We start from the raw sequence: 16,963 nt of genomic DNA on the forward strand, positions 1-16,963 counted from the left end.
ATACATTTTAAAATGTGGTCCGCTGGGCACGGTGGCTCATGCCTGTGCCCAGGAATAAAGGGTATTTAGGAATGAAGGGACATATGTCTGCAATTCACCCTCAAATGGTGCAAAAAACCCATGTATATAAATGTTAAATTTGGAGACTCTGAGTGAAGAGCATATGCTGGAAATCTGTACTATTCTTTCAACTTTAAGTCTGAAGTCAGTTCAAAATAAAAAGCTAAAAAAGCAGATTATGGCCAGGCACGGAGGCTCACACCTGTAATCCCAGCACATTGGGAGGCCAAGGCAGGTGGATGGTTGAAGTCTGGAGTTCAAGACCAGCCTGACCAAAATGGTGAAACCCTATCTGTACTAAAAATACAAAAATTAGCCCGGCATGGTGGCATGTGCCTGTAGTCACAGCTACTTGGGAGGCTGAGACAGAAGAATTCCATGAACCCAGGAGGCAGAAGTTGCAGTGAGCCGAGATCATGCCACTACACTCCAGACTGGGCGACAGAGCGAGACTGAGTTTCAAACAAAAAACAAAAAAAAATTGGCAGGGCACGGTACCAGCACTTTGAGAGGCCGAGGTGGGTGGATCACACGGTCAAGAGATCGAGACCACCCTGGCCAACATGGTAAAACTGTGTCTCTACTAAAAATACAAAAATTAGCCAGGTATGGTGGTGCGTGCCTATAGTCCCAGCTACTGGGGAGACTTAAGCAGGAGAATTGCTTGAACCTGGGAGGCGGAGGTTGCTGTGAGCCAAGATCACGCCACTGTACTCCAGCCTGGTGACAGAGCGAGACTCCAGCCTGGAGACAGAACGAGATTCCATCTTGAATAAATAAAAATAAAAATAGCTGGGTGTGGTAGCTCATTTCTGTAGTCCCAGCACTTTGGGAGGCCGAGGCAGGCGGATCACAAAGTCAGAAGTTCGACACCAGCCTGGCCAAAATGGTGAAACCCTGTCTCTACTAAAAACACAAAAATTAGCTGGGCACAGTGGCAGGCGCCTGTAGTCCCAGCTGCTCGGGAGGCTGAGGCAGGAGAATTGCTTTAACCCGGGAGGCAGAGGTTCGCCACTGCACTCCAGCCTGGGTGATAAAGTAAGACTCCATCTCAGAAAGTAATAATAAATAAATAAATAAATATAAAAATAAAAGTTGCCTGATTGCCAAAGCCTGGTATTTGATCAACAGCTGTCACCCAGCTTACCTCAATGTAACAGCTTAAGATTTGATACCATCACACACACAACTTTAAAGCTAAAATTACTGAACACTCTCTGAATGCTGAGTGCTACGCAGATCTGTCCATACACAGTCTGCCAATGTGTATATAACACAACTTCGTTTTACAAAAGAGGAAATCAGGCCTGACATGGTGGCTCATGCCTGTAATCTTATATAATCTTGACATTTTGGGAGGCCAAGGCAGGAGGATTGTTTGAGCACAGAAGTTCAAAACCAGCCTAGGCAATCTAGGGAGACCCCATCTCTACCAAAAAAAAAAAAAAGGAAAGCTATCCAGGCATGGTAGTATACCCCCATAGTCCCAGCTACTCAGGAGGTGGAGGTGGGAGAATCACTTGAGCCCAGGAGGTCAAGGCTGCAGTGAGCCACGACTGTGCCACTGCATTCCAAGCTGAGCAAAAGAGTGAGATCCAGTCTTAAAAAAAAAGGCGGGGGATAGCAAATGTAATACCATTCTGTTATTTAAAAGCATCAAGATAGGCTGGGGGCGGTGGCTCACGCCTGTAATCCCAGAACTTTGGGAGGCCGAGGCAGGAAGATCACGACGAGATCAGGAGTTTGAGACCAGCCTGATCAACATGGTGAAACCTGTCTCTACTAAAAATGCAAGAATTAGCTGGGCATGGCAGCACGTGCCTGTAATCCCAGCTACTCAGGAGGCTGAGGCAGGAGAATCGCTTGAATCCAGGAGGTGGAGGTTGCAGTAAGCTGAGATCATGCCATTGTACTCCAGCCTGGGCAACAAGAGGGAAACCCCTTCTCAAAAAAAAAAAAAAAATCAAGACAGCATAATCTACGTAGTCAATAACTCCTAGCCATTCACACTATTTAAAACTTTCTTTGGGGCTGGGCACCGTGGCTCATGCCTGTAATCCCAGCACTTTGGGAGGTCAAGAGTTTGAGACCAGCATGGCCAACATAGTGAAACCCCATCTCTACTAAAAATATAAACATTAGCCGGGCATGGTGGTGCACACCTGTAATCCTAGCTACTCCAGAGGCTGAGGCAGGAGAACTGCTTGAACTCAGGAGGTGGAGGTTGCAGTGACCCAAGATTGCACCACTGCACAATGGGTGACAAAGCAAGACTCTGTATCAAAAAAATAAAAACTTTCTCCAATTTAAAAATAAAATAAAAACGCAGAGCTCATCTTACATGGCAACTCCAAGCCTGGGTGCACAGTAGCGTTTTTGACCATAGGCGGGGAGTGACGACCATCGTCCATATCCAGTTCCGTGCACTGAGCTTCCCCGTGGATGACGGCCAAACCCAGACGCAGTCTCTCAGCATAGGACTGGGCCCTAGAAGGACAAAGGAAAATGGTGAAACTAATGGGAAGAAAACCCATGCAACACTACTGCATCACTTTTTAACCATAAAATGAAAATAATTAATGTTTTAGGGACATACAAAGGCATTATTTTTATAAATGAGAATGTGAGGCCCAGGCCAGAATGTAAATGCCTCAAGGGGCAAGTGAGTTAGGGTCTGGGATTGTATCTAATTCTATTTTTTTTTTTTTTGAGACAAGGTCTCATTGTTATCCAGGCTGGAGTGCAGTGGCATTAACATGGCTCACTGCAGCCTCAACCTCCTGAGGCTCAGGTGATCCTTCCACCTCAGCCTCCTGGGTAGCTGGGACCACAGGCATATGTCACCACAACTGGTTAATTTTTGTGTTTTTGTAGAGATGGGTTCTATGTTGCCCAGGCCAGTCTTGAACTCTTGGGCTCAAGAGATCTCCCGCTTTGGCCTCCCAAAGTGCTGGAATTACAGGCATAAGCCACCATGCCCGGCTCTGATTCTAGATAATTTTGATTCTGTCCTTTGTCTAATATCCTAATAGTCATCTTCAGAAGGAAGAACAACATTAAAAACCACTGGCTGAAAATGCTCATAGCCTCACTGCTTTCCCTTCTCTGAGAACTTGAAGGAGCTTCGTTTTCCCAGAGGAAAGCTGGGTAACTCAGTGATCATGCGTGCTGTCTGTAGGCTGGAGACAAAACTGTGTGTGGCGTGGGACATGACAATAATGGAGGGGTAATAGGAGAGCCAGTAGGCTGTTAAAGGCCACAAGTGACAGCCTCGGGATACCAAAGCAGCTCATTCTGACTTTGGGAGCACTCAGGAGGGATCAGGACCCACGTCTGATTACTTACCTCTTTGCAGCATCAGGAGACTTAGCTACAATGACTGCATTTCTGTAATTTGGAATCTAGATTTGAAGGAAAAATAGAAAATACTGAAAAATTATCAGAAAAGAACACCTGGATGCTGATATTCAAGTCTTCTCTCTTGTAACAATGATCCAAACTAGTCATCAAATATGCTAGAATTTCAGTCACAAGTTTTAGAGTTTTCAGTATTTATCAACTGACATCATTGCAAAAGGACTCGCACATCAAGAATATTTTTTTAAAAATTCTTAAAAGCTTCATTTTAGAAAACATAAGCAACATTGCTAAAGATATGTAGAAAAAAGTCTATTTTTACTGTTTTTTAAAGCTATGATCCTCCATGACTAAAGCTGACCCTCTCTGCTGCCTCAGGCATTGCGACTTAAGGGAGAGCTCATTCGATGTGCCTTTCAATATCGAAATCTGATACCAGAGAAAACTAAATAAGATCTCTTTTGAGGACAATGGGGTGTTTGCTGGTGGTTCCTCACTTCTTCCTGGATATACTGAAGCAGGAAAGGTGAGGCTCTAAGGTTGTCCACGGGAAAGCTGAAAAAGCCTTGTATTTCCTTTTGATGAAGATCCATAGTGATAATGTGAGTTAAACCTGAAATTTTAAAACAAAAAATTACAAAGTTCACCCCTACAGGTTAATAGGTACAGTGGACATAAACTAGATGCTCAACTCCTGCTTCCTACCAGCAGACTGAAGACGGGGGATACTGTGATTAAGCGCTGCAGTCACATGCTTGATCACTAACCTTAACGTGGAGAAGACTACGACCTTCCACACGGACAAAGAACTAGAGCTGAGAAAGTGTGAATTACTGATTATTGGCTTGGTCCTAACAATTTAGAAAATAATGTGGCAGAAACAAATATGTGAATATGGAATTAATACCAAAGAGATGTAAAAACCAGTAAGGCCTTTATTAAAGAATCTCAGAAGAAAGGATAAAGAACTTCAGCGAAGGCAAAAAGTATCAGGAACACAAAAGCCAAGAAATATACGTATTAGAAGAAAAGAAACGCATATAACACAAAGATAATGAAGCTCAGAATAATTTCTGTATGTAATAAAGAATGTTTCACGTATTCTTACAGAAAAACAATGAAGAGATACTCTCATAATCAAGAGTACTGAAGAGGAAAAGCACATTGCAAATGGCCAAAGGTCACAGCAAAACTTCCAGGGCAAAGAATCAGTATTACTTGTTCTTTCCAGCAACATTATACTTTTTTGGAGAGAGTGAAATTCACATACAGTTGACCATCTGGATCTACGGGTTCCACATCTCTGGGTTCAACCAAACATAGACTGAAGATGTCATTAGGCCTACAATGGTTGTGTCTGTACTGAGCAGGTATGAAATTTTCTTCTTGTCATTACTCCCTGAACAAGACAGCATGCCAATGATTTACATAGTATTTATATGGTATTGGCTATTTATAAGTAATCTAGAGATGACTGTGTTGGTTATATGCAAACACTGTGGCATTTTATATGAAAGACTTGAGCATCCTTGGGTTTTGGTATCTGCTGGGGAGCCGGGGAAGGGGGAGATAGATTCCTGGAACCAATCCTGTAAGGATGTCAAGGGAGGACCGTACATTTCTTTCTGAGGACCCAAATATATGTTAAAGTCTTAGAGTAGACATCGGATGAATGGAAACCCAACTGTAAAATATTACATTGATTTACAGACCAGAAAGTATGCACCCAATACATAAGGAGAGTAAAGCAATGAAAATGATCCACTGTATAGAAAGGCAAGGGTGGGGGAGAAGCAGTAAAAGAAAATCCAGCTTGAATACTATTAACAAAAACAGAATTTAGCTAACAAAGCAGATGCATAAATCTAGACCTGAAGATCAAAAGATCACATAAGAATGCCAAGACTGCCAGCTAAAAATTTAACAATGACAAGATGAAATAGAAAATATGTGACAGATGATAGAAAAGAGTAGAAGACACTGAAGCAATGGTATTCTAAAGTAAGACAGAGAACAGGGGTAAAAAGAATTTCTAACCAAGCTCATGTATCCTTAGCCAAAACTGTTCAAAAGGAAACAAACACCTAGATCCCGAATTGGACATCTGAGATATGAACTAATCCCGACTAGGAAAGAGCCGTAAATGAGCATGCTGGATCCTCAGGGCCCCTGCCCTCACCTGCTTTTGCCAGCATGGACGCTAGGAGCTTGCACACGATGGAACCCCTCTTCCTCATCTTGCTCTGCTTGCTGTAGGGGAAGTAGGGTATGACCCCAATAATATTCCTGGCACAGGAAGTCTTCAGTGCATAAGCCATGATCAGCAACTCCATCACAGCTGTATTCACATCTCTGAAACAGTTAAAATTTGTATTTGGGGATTAATTCCATTTATCAACCCCTAGAAAAGATCTTGACTTTATCAGCTTAACATGGCTGCCCAATCAAGTGTTACGGAAATTTTTACCATCACACCAGCTTACAATGGCACCTCATGAAGGCAGGGGAAGCCTTCCAACTTTTTGCAGCTGAGCAAGCCCCAGCTTTCATCTGAAGTTACTCCCATTCACAACACAGTTAACCCACTCTCACCTTTGCCTGTGTCTCCTGGGTCATACCCAGTTACTGCAGTGGCATCTGAAGCAACTGCTGATAACCAGAGTTACCTAACACCTGCTGGCAGCCTCCCAGGGATTTGGGCTTAGGCCAGCCTGAATGCTAAGGGAAACCCATCTGCCCTTCCATTTAGTTGCCATTAACAGAAAGATTTGGTCTCATTCTTCTCACTGGGTATGGGGAGATCTTGGAACATAATTTTCTTTTTTTTATTTTTTGAGACAGAGTCTCACTCTGTCACCCAGGCTGGAGTGCAGTGACATGATCTCAGCTTACTGCAACCCCCACCTCCCAAGTTCAAGCGATTCTCCTGTCTCACCCTCCGAGTAACTGGGATTATAGGCATGTGTCACCACACCTGGCTAATTTTGTACTTTTAGTAGAGACAACGTTTAACCATGTTGGCCAGGCTGGTCTCAAACTCCTGACCTCAAATGATCCACCCACTTCAGTCTCCCAAAGTGCTGGGATTACAGGTGTGAGCCACTGTGTCCTGTTGAAACTTAATTTTCAAAAACCTCTGTGGAGGCCGGGTGCAGTGGCTCATGCCTGCAATCCCAGCACTTTGGGAGGCCGAGGTGGGTAGATCACCTGAGGTAAGAAGTTTGAGATCAGCCTGGCCAACATGGTGAAACCTCATCTCTACTAAAATTACAAAAATTAGCCAGGCATAGTGGCACGCATCTGTAGTCACAGCTACTGGGGAGGAGGCTGAGGCAGGAGAACAGCTTGCACCTGGGAGGCAGAAGTTGCAGTGAGCTGAGATCATGCCACTGCACTCCAGCCTGGGCTTTGAGATTCTGTCTCAAAAAAACAAACAAAAAACCTCTCTGGACCTTCTCCCTTAGATATAAATTCCTGATAAATATTACCCAGAGAGACAAATAATGAAATATGAGAAAGATATTAGAAGGAAAGACTATTTCCAATGATTATAAATTTGGATTGAGGCCAGTTGCGGTGGCTTATACCTGTAATCCCAGCACTTTGGGAGGCCAAGGCGGGTGGATCATGAGGTCAAGAGATCGAGACCATCCTGGCCAACATGGTGAAACCCAGTCTCTACTAAAAATACGAAAATTAGCTGGGCGTGGTGGTGTGGGCTTGTAGTCCCAGCTACTCAGGAGGCTGAGGCAGGAGAATTGCCTGAACCCAGGAGGCAGAAGTTGCAGTGGGCCAAGATCAAGCCACTGCACTCCAGCCTGGCGCCTGGCGACAGAGCGAGACTCTGTCTCAAAAAAAAAAAAAAAAAAAAGTTTTTTTTGGATTGCCAGCTTCTGCCAGGGATTATCAAATCTAACGCAGACTCTTCATTCATTCATTCACTTATTCACTCACTTACTAAGAGACAGGGTCTCACTCTGTCTCCTAGGCTGGAGTGCAGTGGTATAATCATAGCTCACCACAGCCTCGAACTCCAGAGCTCAAGTGATGCTCCCACTTCAGCCTATCAAAGCACTGGGATTACAGGCAGAAGCCACCATTCCCAGTCAGGCTCTGCCTTTAAAAAGGGGTGAGGGCCTTGAAATCCTTCCAGGACGCTCTCTTAGCATTCACTTCTCACATTAGCTTCCTCCTGCTCTTCCCTGGACTATCCATGCATCCTCAAACATACCCCTCTTGGGGTAGGGATGGGGTCAGGACTGTATCTCCCTTCCCCATGTCATCAATTCCTACCCATGGGAGCAGGTTCTTCAGGCACCAGTTCTTCAACTATTAGCGGCTCTACACTGACATGGAAGTGATGCTGCCCTCATTACAGCAAAGTGGAAAGCCTGCCATCTACACAGCAGAGGTAGTGTTGGCTGAATGAAATACTCAGCAACAGATGCTTTCTAGCTTGAAGGGTCATCGGGCCATTTCCTCCCAGTCTCTTCCAATTTGTGTTTACACCTCTCTCTAAGGCATGGTGCATTTGAGAGTGAGCAAGTTCAAGGACATCCTTTTATTCACACTATGTTTTCCACTTCCAGGTTCAACTCCTGGAACTTCCAATATCACCTTGTAATTTGGATTTTTCATGACTATTCCAAGTGTCCTGTGATTAAAAAACATTTCTCCCTGAGACTGATGCAGGGCTCAACTTCAAGACAACTGAGATATTCTTTTTAGACTGCTAATACAGTCCATTATTTTCCAGTTACCTTTTTTTCCCCTCTCAATAAATTGGAGTATTTTTCTCCTTCAGACTTTCAAATAAATAATGCCAAGCCTGGCATCAAAAGGTCACATAATCTTTGGCAGAATCAAGACAAAACAATTATCAAACACTTTGAAGGAACTTGGGAATTCACAATCGTCAATTTTAGTTCATCATCCTTTCAACGAATATTTAGTGAGCAACTTGAAAGTCAAGGCCTGTGGCAGGTAAACAAGGCAAAGCACCTCTAGGGGAAGCCAGAGACCGCCTGGGACCACTCTCAAGGTAATCATTCTGCCAGGCTTGCTGTGGCTTCTTAAACCAGATCCCAATACCCACAATATGTTTGGAGTCAGTTAATTTAGTATCATCTGTTTGGAGTCAATAATAAGTGTTATCTGTTCAAGCAGTGGGGTTTTTTTGGTTTCTTTTTTTTTTTTGAGATGGATATTTACTCTGGTCACCCAGGCTGGAGTGCAGTGGTGCGATCTTGGCTCACTGCAACCTCTGCCTCCCAGGTTTAAGCAATTCTTCTGCCTCAGCCTCTCGAGTAGTAGGGATTACAGGTGCCCATCACCACACCCAGCTAATTTTTGTATTTTTAGTAGAGATGGGGTTTCACCATGTTGGCCAGGCTGTTTTGAACTCCTGACCTCAGGTGATTCACCCACCTCAGCCTCCTAAAGTTCTAGGATTACAAATGTAAGCCACCATGCCTGGTCTCAAGTAGTGGATTTTCAGCTGGCTGTCACAGGTGATACACAAGTGAACCCAGTGCAGTAGCTTATGCTTGTAATTCCAGCACTTTGGGAGACCAAGGCAGGAGTATTGCTTGAAGTCAGGAGGTTTGATACCAGCCTGGGCAGCATAGCAAGATCTTATCTCTACAAATAAAATAAAATTTAAAAATCAGCCAGGCACAGTGATGCTCACCTGTAGTCCTAGCTATTCAGGAGGCTGAGGTTTAAGGATCCCTTGAGCCCTGGAGTTCAAGGCTATAATGAGCTGTGACTGCACCACTGCACTCCAGCCTGGGCAAGAGAGTGAAACCCCGTATCTCAAAAAATACAAAAACAAAGACTGGGCACAGTGGCTCACACCTGTAATCCCAGCACTTTGGGAGGCTGAGGTGGGTGGATCACCTGAGGTCAGGAGTTCAAGACCAGCCTGGTCATCATGGTGAAACCCCATCTTTAAAATATATAAATAAAAACAAAATCAAGCAAAATATACAAGTGTATGATACCATGGGTTTTGGAGAATAAAGCATAAGGAAGGCCAGGTAGTAAAACATTAATGAACAAGAAAAGCGATTTTTGAGAAGTCCCAATTTCAGGGTAATATTCCTTTCATTAATAAGCAATTTCTGGGCCGGGCGCAGTGGCTAACACCTATAAACCCAACACTTTGAGAGGCCGAGGCAGGTGGATCACCTGAGGTCAGGAGTTCGAGACCAGCCTGACCAATATGGTGAAACCCCATCTCTATTAAAAATACAAACATTAGCCAGGCATGGTGGTGAGTGCCTGTAATCCCAGCTACTCAGGAGGCTGAGGCAGGAGAATCACTTGAACCCAAGAGGCAGAGGTTGCAGTGAGCCAACATCACACCACTGCACTCCAGCCTGGGCAAAAGAGTAAGACTCCACCTCAAAATAAATAAATAAATAAGAAAAAAAGGCAATTTCCCATGAGATTTTTATTTTCCATTTTTTCCAAGGGATTCAACATCCTTCAGTGCAAGGCTAAAGAAAGCCCCACTCCTTACCCCTTACTGGTCAGGAAGGTGACAAAAGAGGCTTTGTCACACTGGCTTTACCCATTCACTGACAGATACTGGACAAATTGGACACCAGGCAGTTACTCTGTGAACTAGCAGGGTGAAGAGAAATTGCCGGCAGTCTCTGCTTTGTTTATCTGTTCCCTATGAACGTTCCAAGTACACCCTGGCTAGTTCTTGTAGTCTTTATCTCTAAGTAGGACATTCTTAATTGTTTGACCAACTATTTTTCTTTCTTTTTTTTTTAAATAGAGAAAGTTCTCACCATATTGCCCAGGCTGGTCTTATACTCCTGGGCACAGGCAATCCTCCCACCTTGATCTCCTAAAGTGCTGGGATTACAGGCTTGAGCCACCATGCCCAGCCAACCAACTATTTTTCTTTCCCCTAAGATAACCATATCCTATATTAAGCCCAGCCCTTACTGCTCTAGCATTTTGGATAAGAAAAAAACTAACCAGAGGTGAGGAAGTAGACATGGTATATGCATTCATTAAACTAGCCAGGCTTGCAAAAGAGGGACCAACACCATAGCTGGAGTAATGGAAGAGAATTTACCCTGCTCCCAACTATAACAATCATCTGCAACAGTTGTAAATTTTTTTTTTTTTTTTTGAGACTGTCACTCTGTCACCCAGGCTGGAAGGCTGGAATGCAGTAGCACCATCTTGGCTCACTGTAACCTCTACCTTCTGGGTTCAATTGATTCTCCTACCTCAGCCTTCCAAATATATGGGATTAGAGGCGCTCGCCACCACGCCCGGCTAATTTTTTTTGCATTTTCAATAGAGACAAGCTTTCACCATGTTGGCCAGGCTGGTCTCGAACTCCTGACCTCAAGTGATCCACCTGCCTCAATCTCCCAAAGTGCTGAGATTACAGGCGTGAGCCACTGCTACAGTTGTAAATGTTATTTTAATGAGTCTTCTTACTTTACATCAACACGCTAGAACTTAGACATAAACATAAAAATTATCCTTTAAAATGTGTCTTTTAAGATTCCTATTTTACTTAGTTCCACTGCTTGGTAAAATTCTCTGAGTATCACACAGTTCAATTACCCAAAATAATCACTTTGTTCTGAATGGCTTGTTGCCATTTCCAAAAATTAAACCTATCCTCCACAACCAAAAATTTGCTATTATTAGAACAGTCAAAAGAAATATGCTGTAAGTTTGGAAAGTGGTTTCAGTAGTTACAAAGCAATTTCAAGCAAAAACAGCACCAAAAAAAGGGATATATGTGATTTCAAAACAATAGCTCTGAAGGCAACTAAGCTTATTTTAATGTCTAAGCTTTGGTGTGTTGCCTAAAATCAGCCTTATTACTTTAGGCAATGCCCCCTTTCTCCTAACAACAGAAAAACGTGTAAGATATATTCCTTCATCCATTTAACTGCAGATAATATTAAAAAATCCGGGCGGGTGCAGTGGCTCACACCTTTGGGAGTAATCCTAGCACTCTGAGAAGTCAAACCAGGTGGATCACCTGAGGTCAGGGGTTCAAAACCAGCCTGGCCAACACAATGAAACCCTGTCTCTACTAAAAATATAAAATTAGCCGAACATGGTGGCACATGCCTGCAATCTCAGCTACTTAGGAGGTCAAGGCAGGAGAACTGCTTGAATCTGGGAGGTGGAGGTTGCAGTGAGCCGAGATTACACCACTGCACTCCAGCCTGGACAACAAGAGTGAAACTCGGTCACAAAAAAAAGAAAAGAAAATTAAATTATCTGTGTTCTTTAGTTGGTACTAAAGTATCCAGTACTCAAGCACTAAAAGAACTAGTTTATTGGCTGGGTGCAGTGGCTCATGTCTGTAATCTCAGCACTTTGGGAGGGTGAAGTGGGTGGATCACCTGAGGTCAGGAGTTCAAGATCAACCTGGGCAACACGGCAAAATCCCGGCTCTACTAAAAATACAAAAATCAGCTCACTGTGGTGGCACATGCCTGTAATCCCAGCTACTCAGGAGGCTGAGGCAGGAGAATTGCTTAAACCTGGGAGGTGGAGATTGCAGTGTGCTGAGATTGTGCCACTGTACTCCAGCCTGGGCAACAGAGCAAGACTCTGTCTCAAAAAATCAACAACAATAAAGAACTAGTTTCTTGTGACAAACCTAATAACCTTCTTTATGGGCTGGCTGCACATCCACACAAAACAACACATCCAGGCCGGGTACGGTGGCTCACGCCTGTAATCCCAGCACTTTGGGAGGCCAAGGCAGGTGGATCACGAGGTCAAGAGATCAAGACCATCCTGGTCAACATGGTGAAACCCCGTCTCTACTCAAAATACAAAAAATTAGCTGGGCATGGTGGTGCGTACCTGTAATCCCAGCTACTCAGGAGGCTGAGGGAGGAGAATTGCCTGAACCCAGGAGGCGGAGGTTGCGGTGAGCCAAGATCACGCCATTGCACTCCAGCCTGGGTAACAAGAGAGAAACTCCGTCTCAAAAAAAAAAGAAAAAATCCATCCTCTGTCCTTTTCCCAAAGTTTTCCTTTCTTCTTCCATCCCTATCAGCTTAAGAGACAGAGGAAATGCCAGGTGATCCTATTTTTGCTACCAAAACTGAACCACTGGGAAGAGACTTGTGACTTTTAAATAATCCAACACCAAATACACATAAAGGAACTTCACCATCTTCAGGAAAGGGTTCTGGTTTTCAGAAGTACCCATTTATACCTATGTGCCTTTTTGAACAGGGAAGGTGCCTTTCCATGTTAAGACATGTATGTAAAATTGTCATTGTTATTGTACAGACTTACTCTCTGTGCTGCAATTTCATGAAGTGCTTCCTACAGCCAAATTTTCTTTTTCCTTTTTTTTTTTTTCAGTAAAGTCTGGGCACAGTGCCTCATGCATGTAATCCAAGCACCTTGGGAGGCTGAGACAAGGGGATTACCTGAGCTCAGTTCAAGACCAGCCTGGGCAACATGGTGAAACCCTGTCTCTACGAAAAATACAAAATTAGCCAGGCAAAGTGGCATGTGCCTGTGCCCAGCTACCCAAGAGGGTAAGACAGGGGAGGCTGAGACAGGAGAATCGCTTGAGCCTGGGAGGTGAAGGCTGCAGTGAGCTGAGATTGTGCCAATGCACTCCAGCCTGTGTGACAGAGCAAGACCTTAACTCAAAACAAGAAAATAAAAATGAAAATAGAGACAGGGTCTTACTATATTGCTTAGGCTGGTCTCAAGCTCCTGGCCTCAAGGGGTCCTCTCACCTTGAACTCTCAAAGTGCTAGGATTACAGGCATGAGCTACCACACCTGACCACAGTCAAATTTTCTAATACTCAAGATACAAGTTAGAAAAACTGTGTTTCCCAATTTACTATTAACTCATTTTTTCACGTTTCTTTTGTCCCTTCCCTGGAAAACACTTGCACACTGATGATCCTTCATTTGTAAAGTTCAGCCTTTACTGCCCCCCACATCTAGATTGCATGTAATAAATACTTAACATTGAGCACTCTCGGTTACCATGTGATATCAAAGCCAAGAATTTTATGAAATGCAACTTCTTACCACAAAGGACACTAACGATTTGCTGTTTCTATACTTGACTAGTTTGAGATAACCATGAACAATGAGGAGAAATCACAAGAGAACAATATTGTTAATAGTGAATGTCATTTTGCCATGACAGTAGACTGTGAATTTATACTAAGATACATACATTAAGGGGCGGGTGTGGTGGCTCACACCAGTAATCCCAGCACTTTGAGAGGCTGAGGCAGGTGGATCACTGGAAGTCAGGAGTTCGAGACCAGCCTGGCCAACATGGTGAAACCCCATCTCTACTAAAAATACAAAAAATTAGCTCGGTGTGATGGCACACGCCTATAATCCCAGCTACTCAGGAGGTTTGAGAAAGAAGAATCTGCTGTGAGCAGAGATTGTGCCACTGCACTCCAGCCTGGACAACAGAGTAAGACTTGGCCTCCAAAAAAAAAAACGTACGTTAAGGGAAGTCTGAATAAAACCAGGAATTCTGAAGTACAGACAGAAACCACAAAGGTCGTTTCAATGTCAGGTGAGATCTAGCAGGGAAAGAAGTAACTTCAAATAGGGACCGACCGGCTGAGATCTAAAAACAGCAGAGGGGAATCACAATTATTTTGTGAAAGGCTGAAGTGCTTAAAGTATATGTATATGTATATGCATTCACTAATTCGCTCCACAAATATTTGAAATACTAGTACATACTAACAACATAGAAGGTCAAAGTCTATTTGTTCATTAAGCAAAAATTCTAGTGCCTACAACAGGGCGGCACTGTTTTGGCTGCTGGAGACACAGCAGTGAGCAAAGAAAACTCTCTACCCTCAGGGAGCTTACGTTCTAATGGGAATATGCAGGGAGATATGTTATAACCAATGGAAAGTATGGTGATAGCTGCCCTTCTATCTTACATACACAAACACACATGCAAAAAAGTAGAAGTTGGTGGGGCACAGTGGCTCATGCCTGTAATCCCAGCACTTTGGGAGGCCAAGGTGGGCAGATCACCAGAGGTTAGGAGTTCCAGATCAGCCTAGGCAATATAATAAGACCCTGTCTCTTTTTAAAAATTTTTATTATTGTATTTTATTATTTATTTATTTATTTTGAGACAGTTTTGCTCTTGTCACCCAGGCTAGAGTGCAATGGCGCGGTCTCAGCTTCCTACAACTTCTGTCTCTCAGGTTTAAGCGATTCTCCTGCCTCAGCCTCCCGAGTAGCTGGGACTACATGCATGCGCCACCACATCCGGCTAATTTTTGTATTTTTAGTAGAGATGGGGTTTCACCATGTTGGCTAGGTAGGTCTTGAACACCTGACCTCAGGTGATCCACCCGCCTTGGCCTCCCAAAGTGCTGGGATTACAGGTGTGAGACACTGTGCCCCGCCCAAGATTTCTTAAAGGTAACTCTTTAGGGCTGGGCAAAGTGGCTCATGCCTGTAATCCCAGCATTTTGGGAGGCTGAGGTAGGCCGGTCACCTGAGGTCGGGAGTTCAACATCAGCCTGACCAACATGGAGAAACCACATTTCTACTAAAAATACAAAATTATCGGGGCTTGGTGGTACATGTCTCTAATCCCAGCTACTTGAGAGGCTAAGGCAGAAGAATTGCTTGAACCCGCGAGGCGGAGATTGCAGTGAGCCCAAATCACGCCATTGCACTCCAGCCTGGGCAACAAGAAGAAAATTCCGACTCAAAATAAATACATAAACAAATAAATTAAATTAATTTAAAAAAATAACTCTGTATGTGACAAATCCTTTCATGATCACAAATTCAATTAAGGTAGTAAAGAGACTTCACCAATCAATACTGCTTTCAGAATTAGATCCCAATATTTCTTGGAGGATTAGTGACAAAGCTGGCCAACCTGTAGCTACAAAGGCCATGACTGCATTACTGTGCACCCTTCCATCAACTAGTTGAGAGCTCTCAGTAGTCTAAGCCACCCAAACCAAGGACCAAGGGTCACATATGGCTCTTTCCTATGCCCTAAGGAACTCAAGAATGCAGAAAAAATAGCAATAACAAGGTAACCTTACTATTCACAACCAACAAAAACCAGGACAAGCACAAATGGCCAGGGAACAGCTATGTGGTGTGTCAAGGTGTGCCAAAGCTCCCTTCCGACAGTCACTGTACCTTTCGGCAAGCCCTTCAGGTCTTCCCCTTATTTATAAGACACGGAGTCAGACAAAACCACTGGGCAAAAAAGACTCCAGTCACCAGGAGGCAAACAACACGAAACCAAAACCGCTGGAGAAAATGTGAATTAGTGTATCCTCAATGAGGGCAATGCAGCCACTTCCCTCAATACCACGGGGTGTGGACCCTCACAACCAGAAATTTCCTAGGATCTTCCTACAGATACATCTGAAACGCAGATAATATGACGTACATACAAGGAGGCTCACAGCAGCTCTATCATGTCAGCACAAGACTAGAAACAAACTGGCCCAGGAGAGACTGAGTAAACCGGTGCATCCACATGACACCATGAAGCAGCAGGAAGACAAGACAGTGTGAACACAGCTTCCTTCCGGGGGCACCTGAATCTCATCACAGTGAAAGAGCTCATCATGGTGAAACCCAAATTGAGAGACATTCAACAAAGTAACTGGTAAAATGTCACAGTCTTCAAATGTGTCAAAGTTTTGAAAGTCAAGGCCAGGTACGGTGGCTCATATCTGTAATCCCAGCATTTTGGGAGGCTGAAGCGGGTAGATCACTTGAGTCCAGGAGTTTGAAACCAGCTGGGCAACATGGTAAAACCTTGTTCTCTACTAAAATTACAAAAAAAATTAGCCTGAGGTCATGGCACACGCCTGTGGTCCCAGCTAGTAAGGAGGCTGAGGTGGGAGGATCGATTGAGTTCTGGAGGTTAAGGCTGCAGTGAGCCATGACTGTGCCATGGGGCATGCTTGCATAAGTGACAGAGCAAGACCCTGTCTAAAAAAAAAAAAAAAAAAAAGTCATGGAAAGACTGAGGAACTGCTCCAAACTAAAGAAGACTGAATAGGGCTGGGTGCAGTGGCTCATGCCTATAATCCTAGCACTTTGGGAGGCCCAGGTGGGCAGATCACTTGAGGCCAAGAGTTCGAGACCAGCCTGGCCAATATAGTGAAACCCCATCTTTACTAAAAATACAAAAAAAATTACCCAGCCATGGTGGCAGGTGCCTGTAATCCCAGATACTTGGGAGGCTGAGGTAGAATCACTCGAACCTAGGAAGTGAAAGTTACAGTAAGCTGAGATCACACCACTGCACTTCAGCTTGGACAACAGAGTGAGACTCTGCCTCAAAAAAGCAATACAAACAAAAATGAAACATATAAAGCATCTGGCACACTGGTGGCACTGAGTGCCGTTCTTATTACTAATATGGTCTGGGGAATGTAAACTGATCAGGACATGAAAGTCTGGATTTTTCAGAGACACAGATGGTATAATTGCCCACTCCCTGTGAGCCGATGAGAAAGCATATAGTCCCACATGGAAGCATGGAC

The 16,963-nt window shown here is 43.9% G+C and overlaps 1 protein-coding gene across 4 annotated transcripts in view; it reads right to left on the reverse strand.

The window, feature by feature from the left end:
• The window catches only part of PRPSAP1 (phosphoribosyl pyrophosphate synthetase associated protein 1), a 41,438-nt gene that overhangs the window by 14,302 nt on the left and 10,173 nt on the right, over positions 1–16,963 (reverse strand). For 3 of the 4 annotated variants that reach the window (XM_078374713.1, XM_008997777.3, XM_002748757.4), the window contains 4 exons: positions 5,597–5,769; positions 3,915–4,030; positions 3,406–3,461; positions 2,402–2,547 (listed from right to left, as the gene is read on the reverse strand). In XM_078374713.1, coding sequence (XP_078230839.1) covers positions 2,402–2,547; positions 3,406–3,461; positions 3,915–4,030; positions 5,597–5,750 — 472 coding nt within the window. In that variant the 5' untranslated portion in view covers positions 5,751–5,769. Of the gene's footprint in view, positions 1–2,401; positions 2,548–3,405; positions 3,462–3,914; positions 4,031–5,596; positions 5,770–12,279; positions 12,378–16,963 lie in introns of all 4 variants that reach the window. The other variant, XM_054256517.2, reaches the window with a different exon arrangement.

This window comes from Callithrix jacchus, chromosome 5 (genome assembly GCF_049354715.1).
Source record: "Callithrix jacchus isolate 240 chromosome 5, calJac240_pri, whole genome shotgun sequence".
In the NCBI taxonomy this organism is placed as follows: domain Eukaryota; kingdom Metazoa; phylum Chordata; class Mammalia; order Primates; family Cebidae; genus Callithrix; species Callithrix jacchus.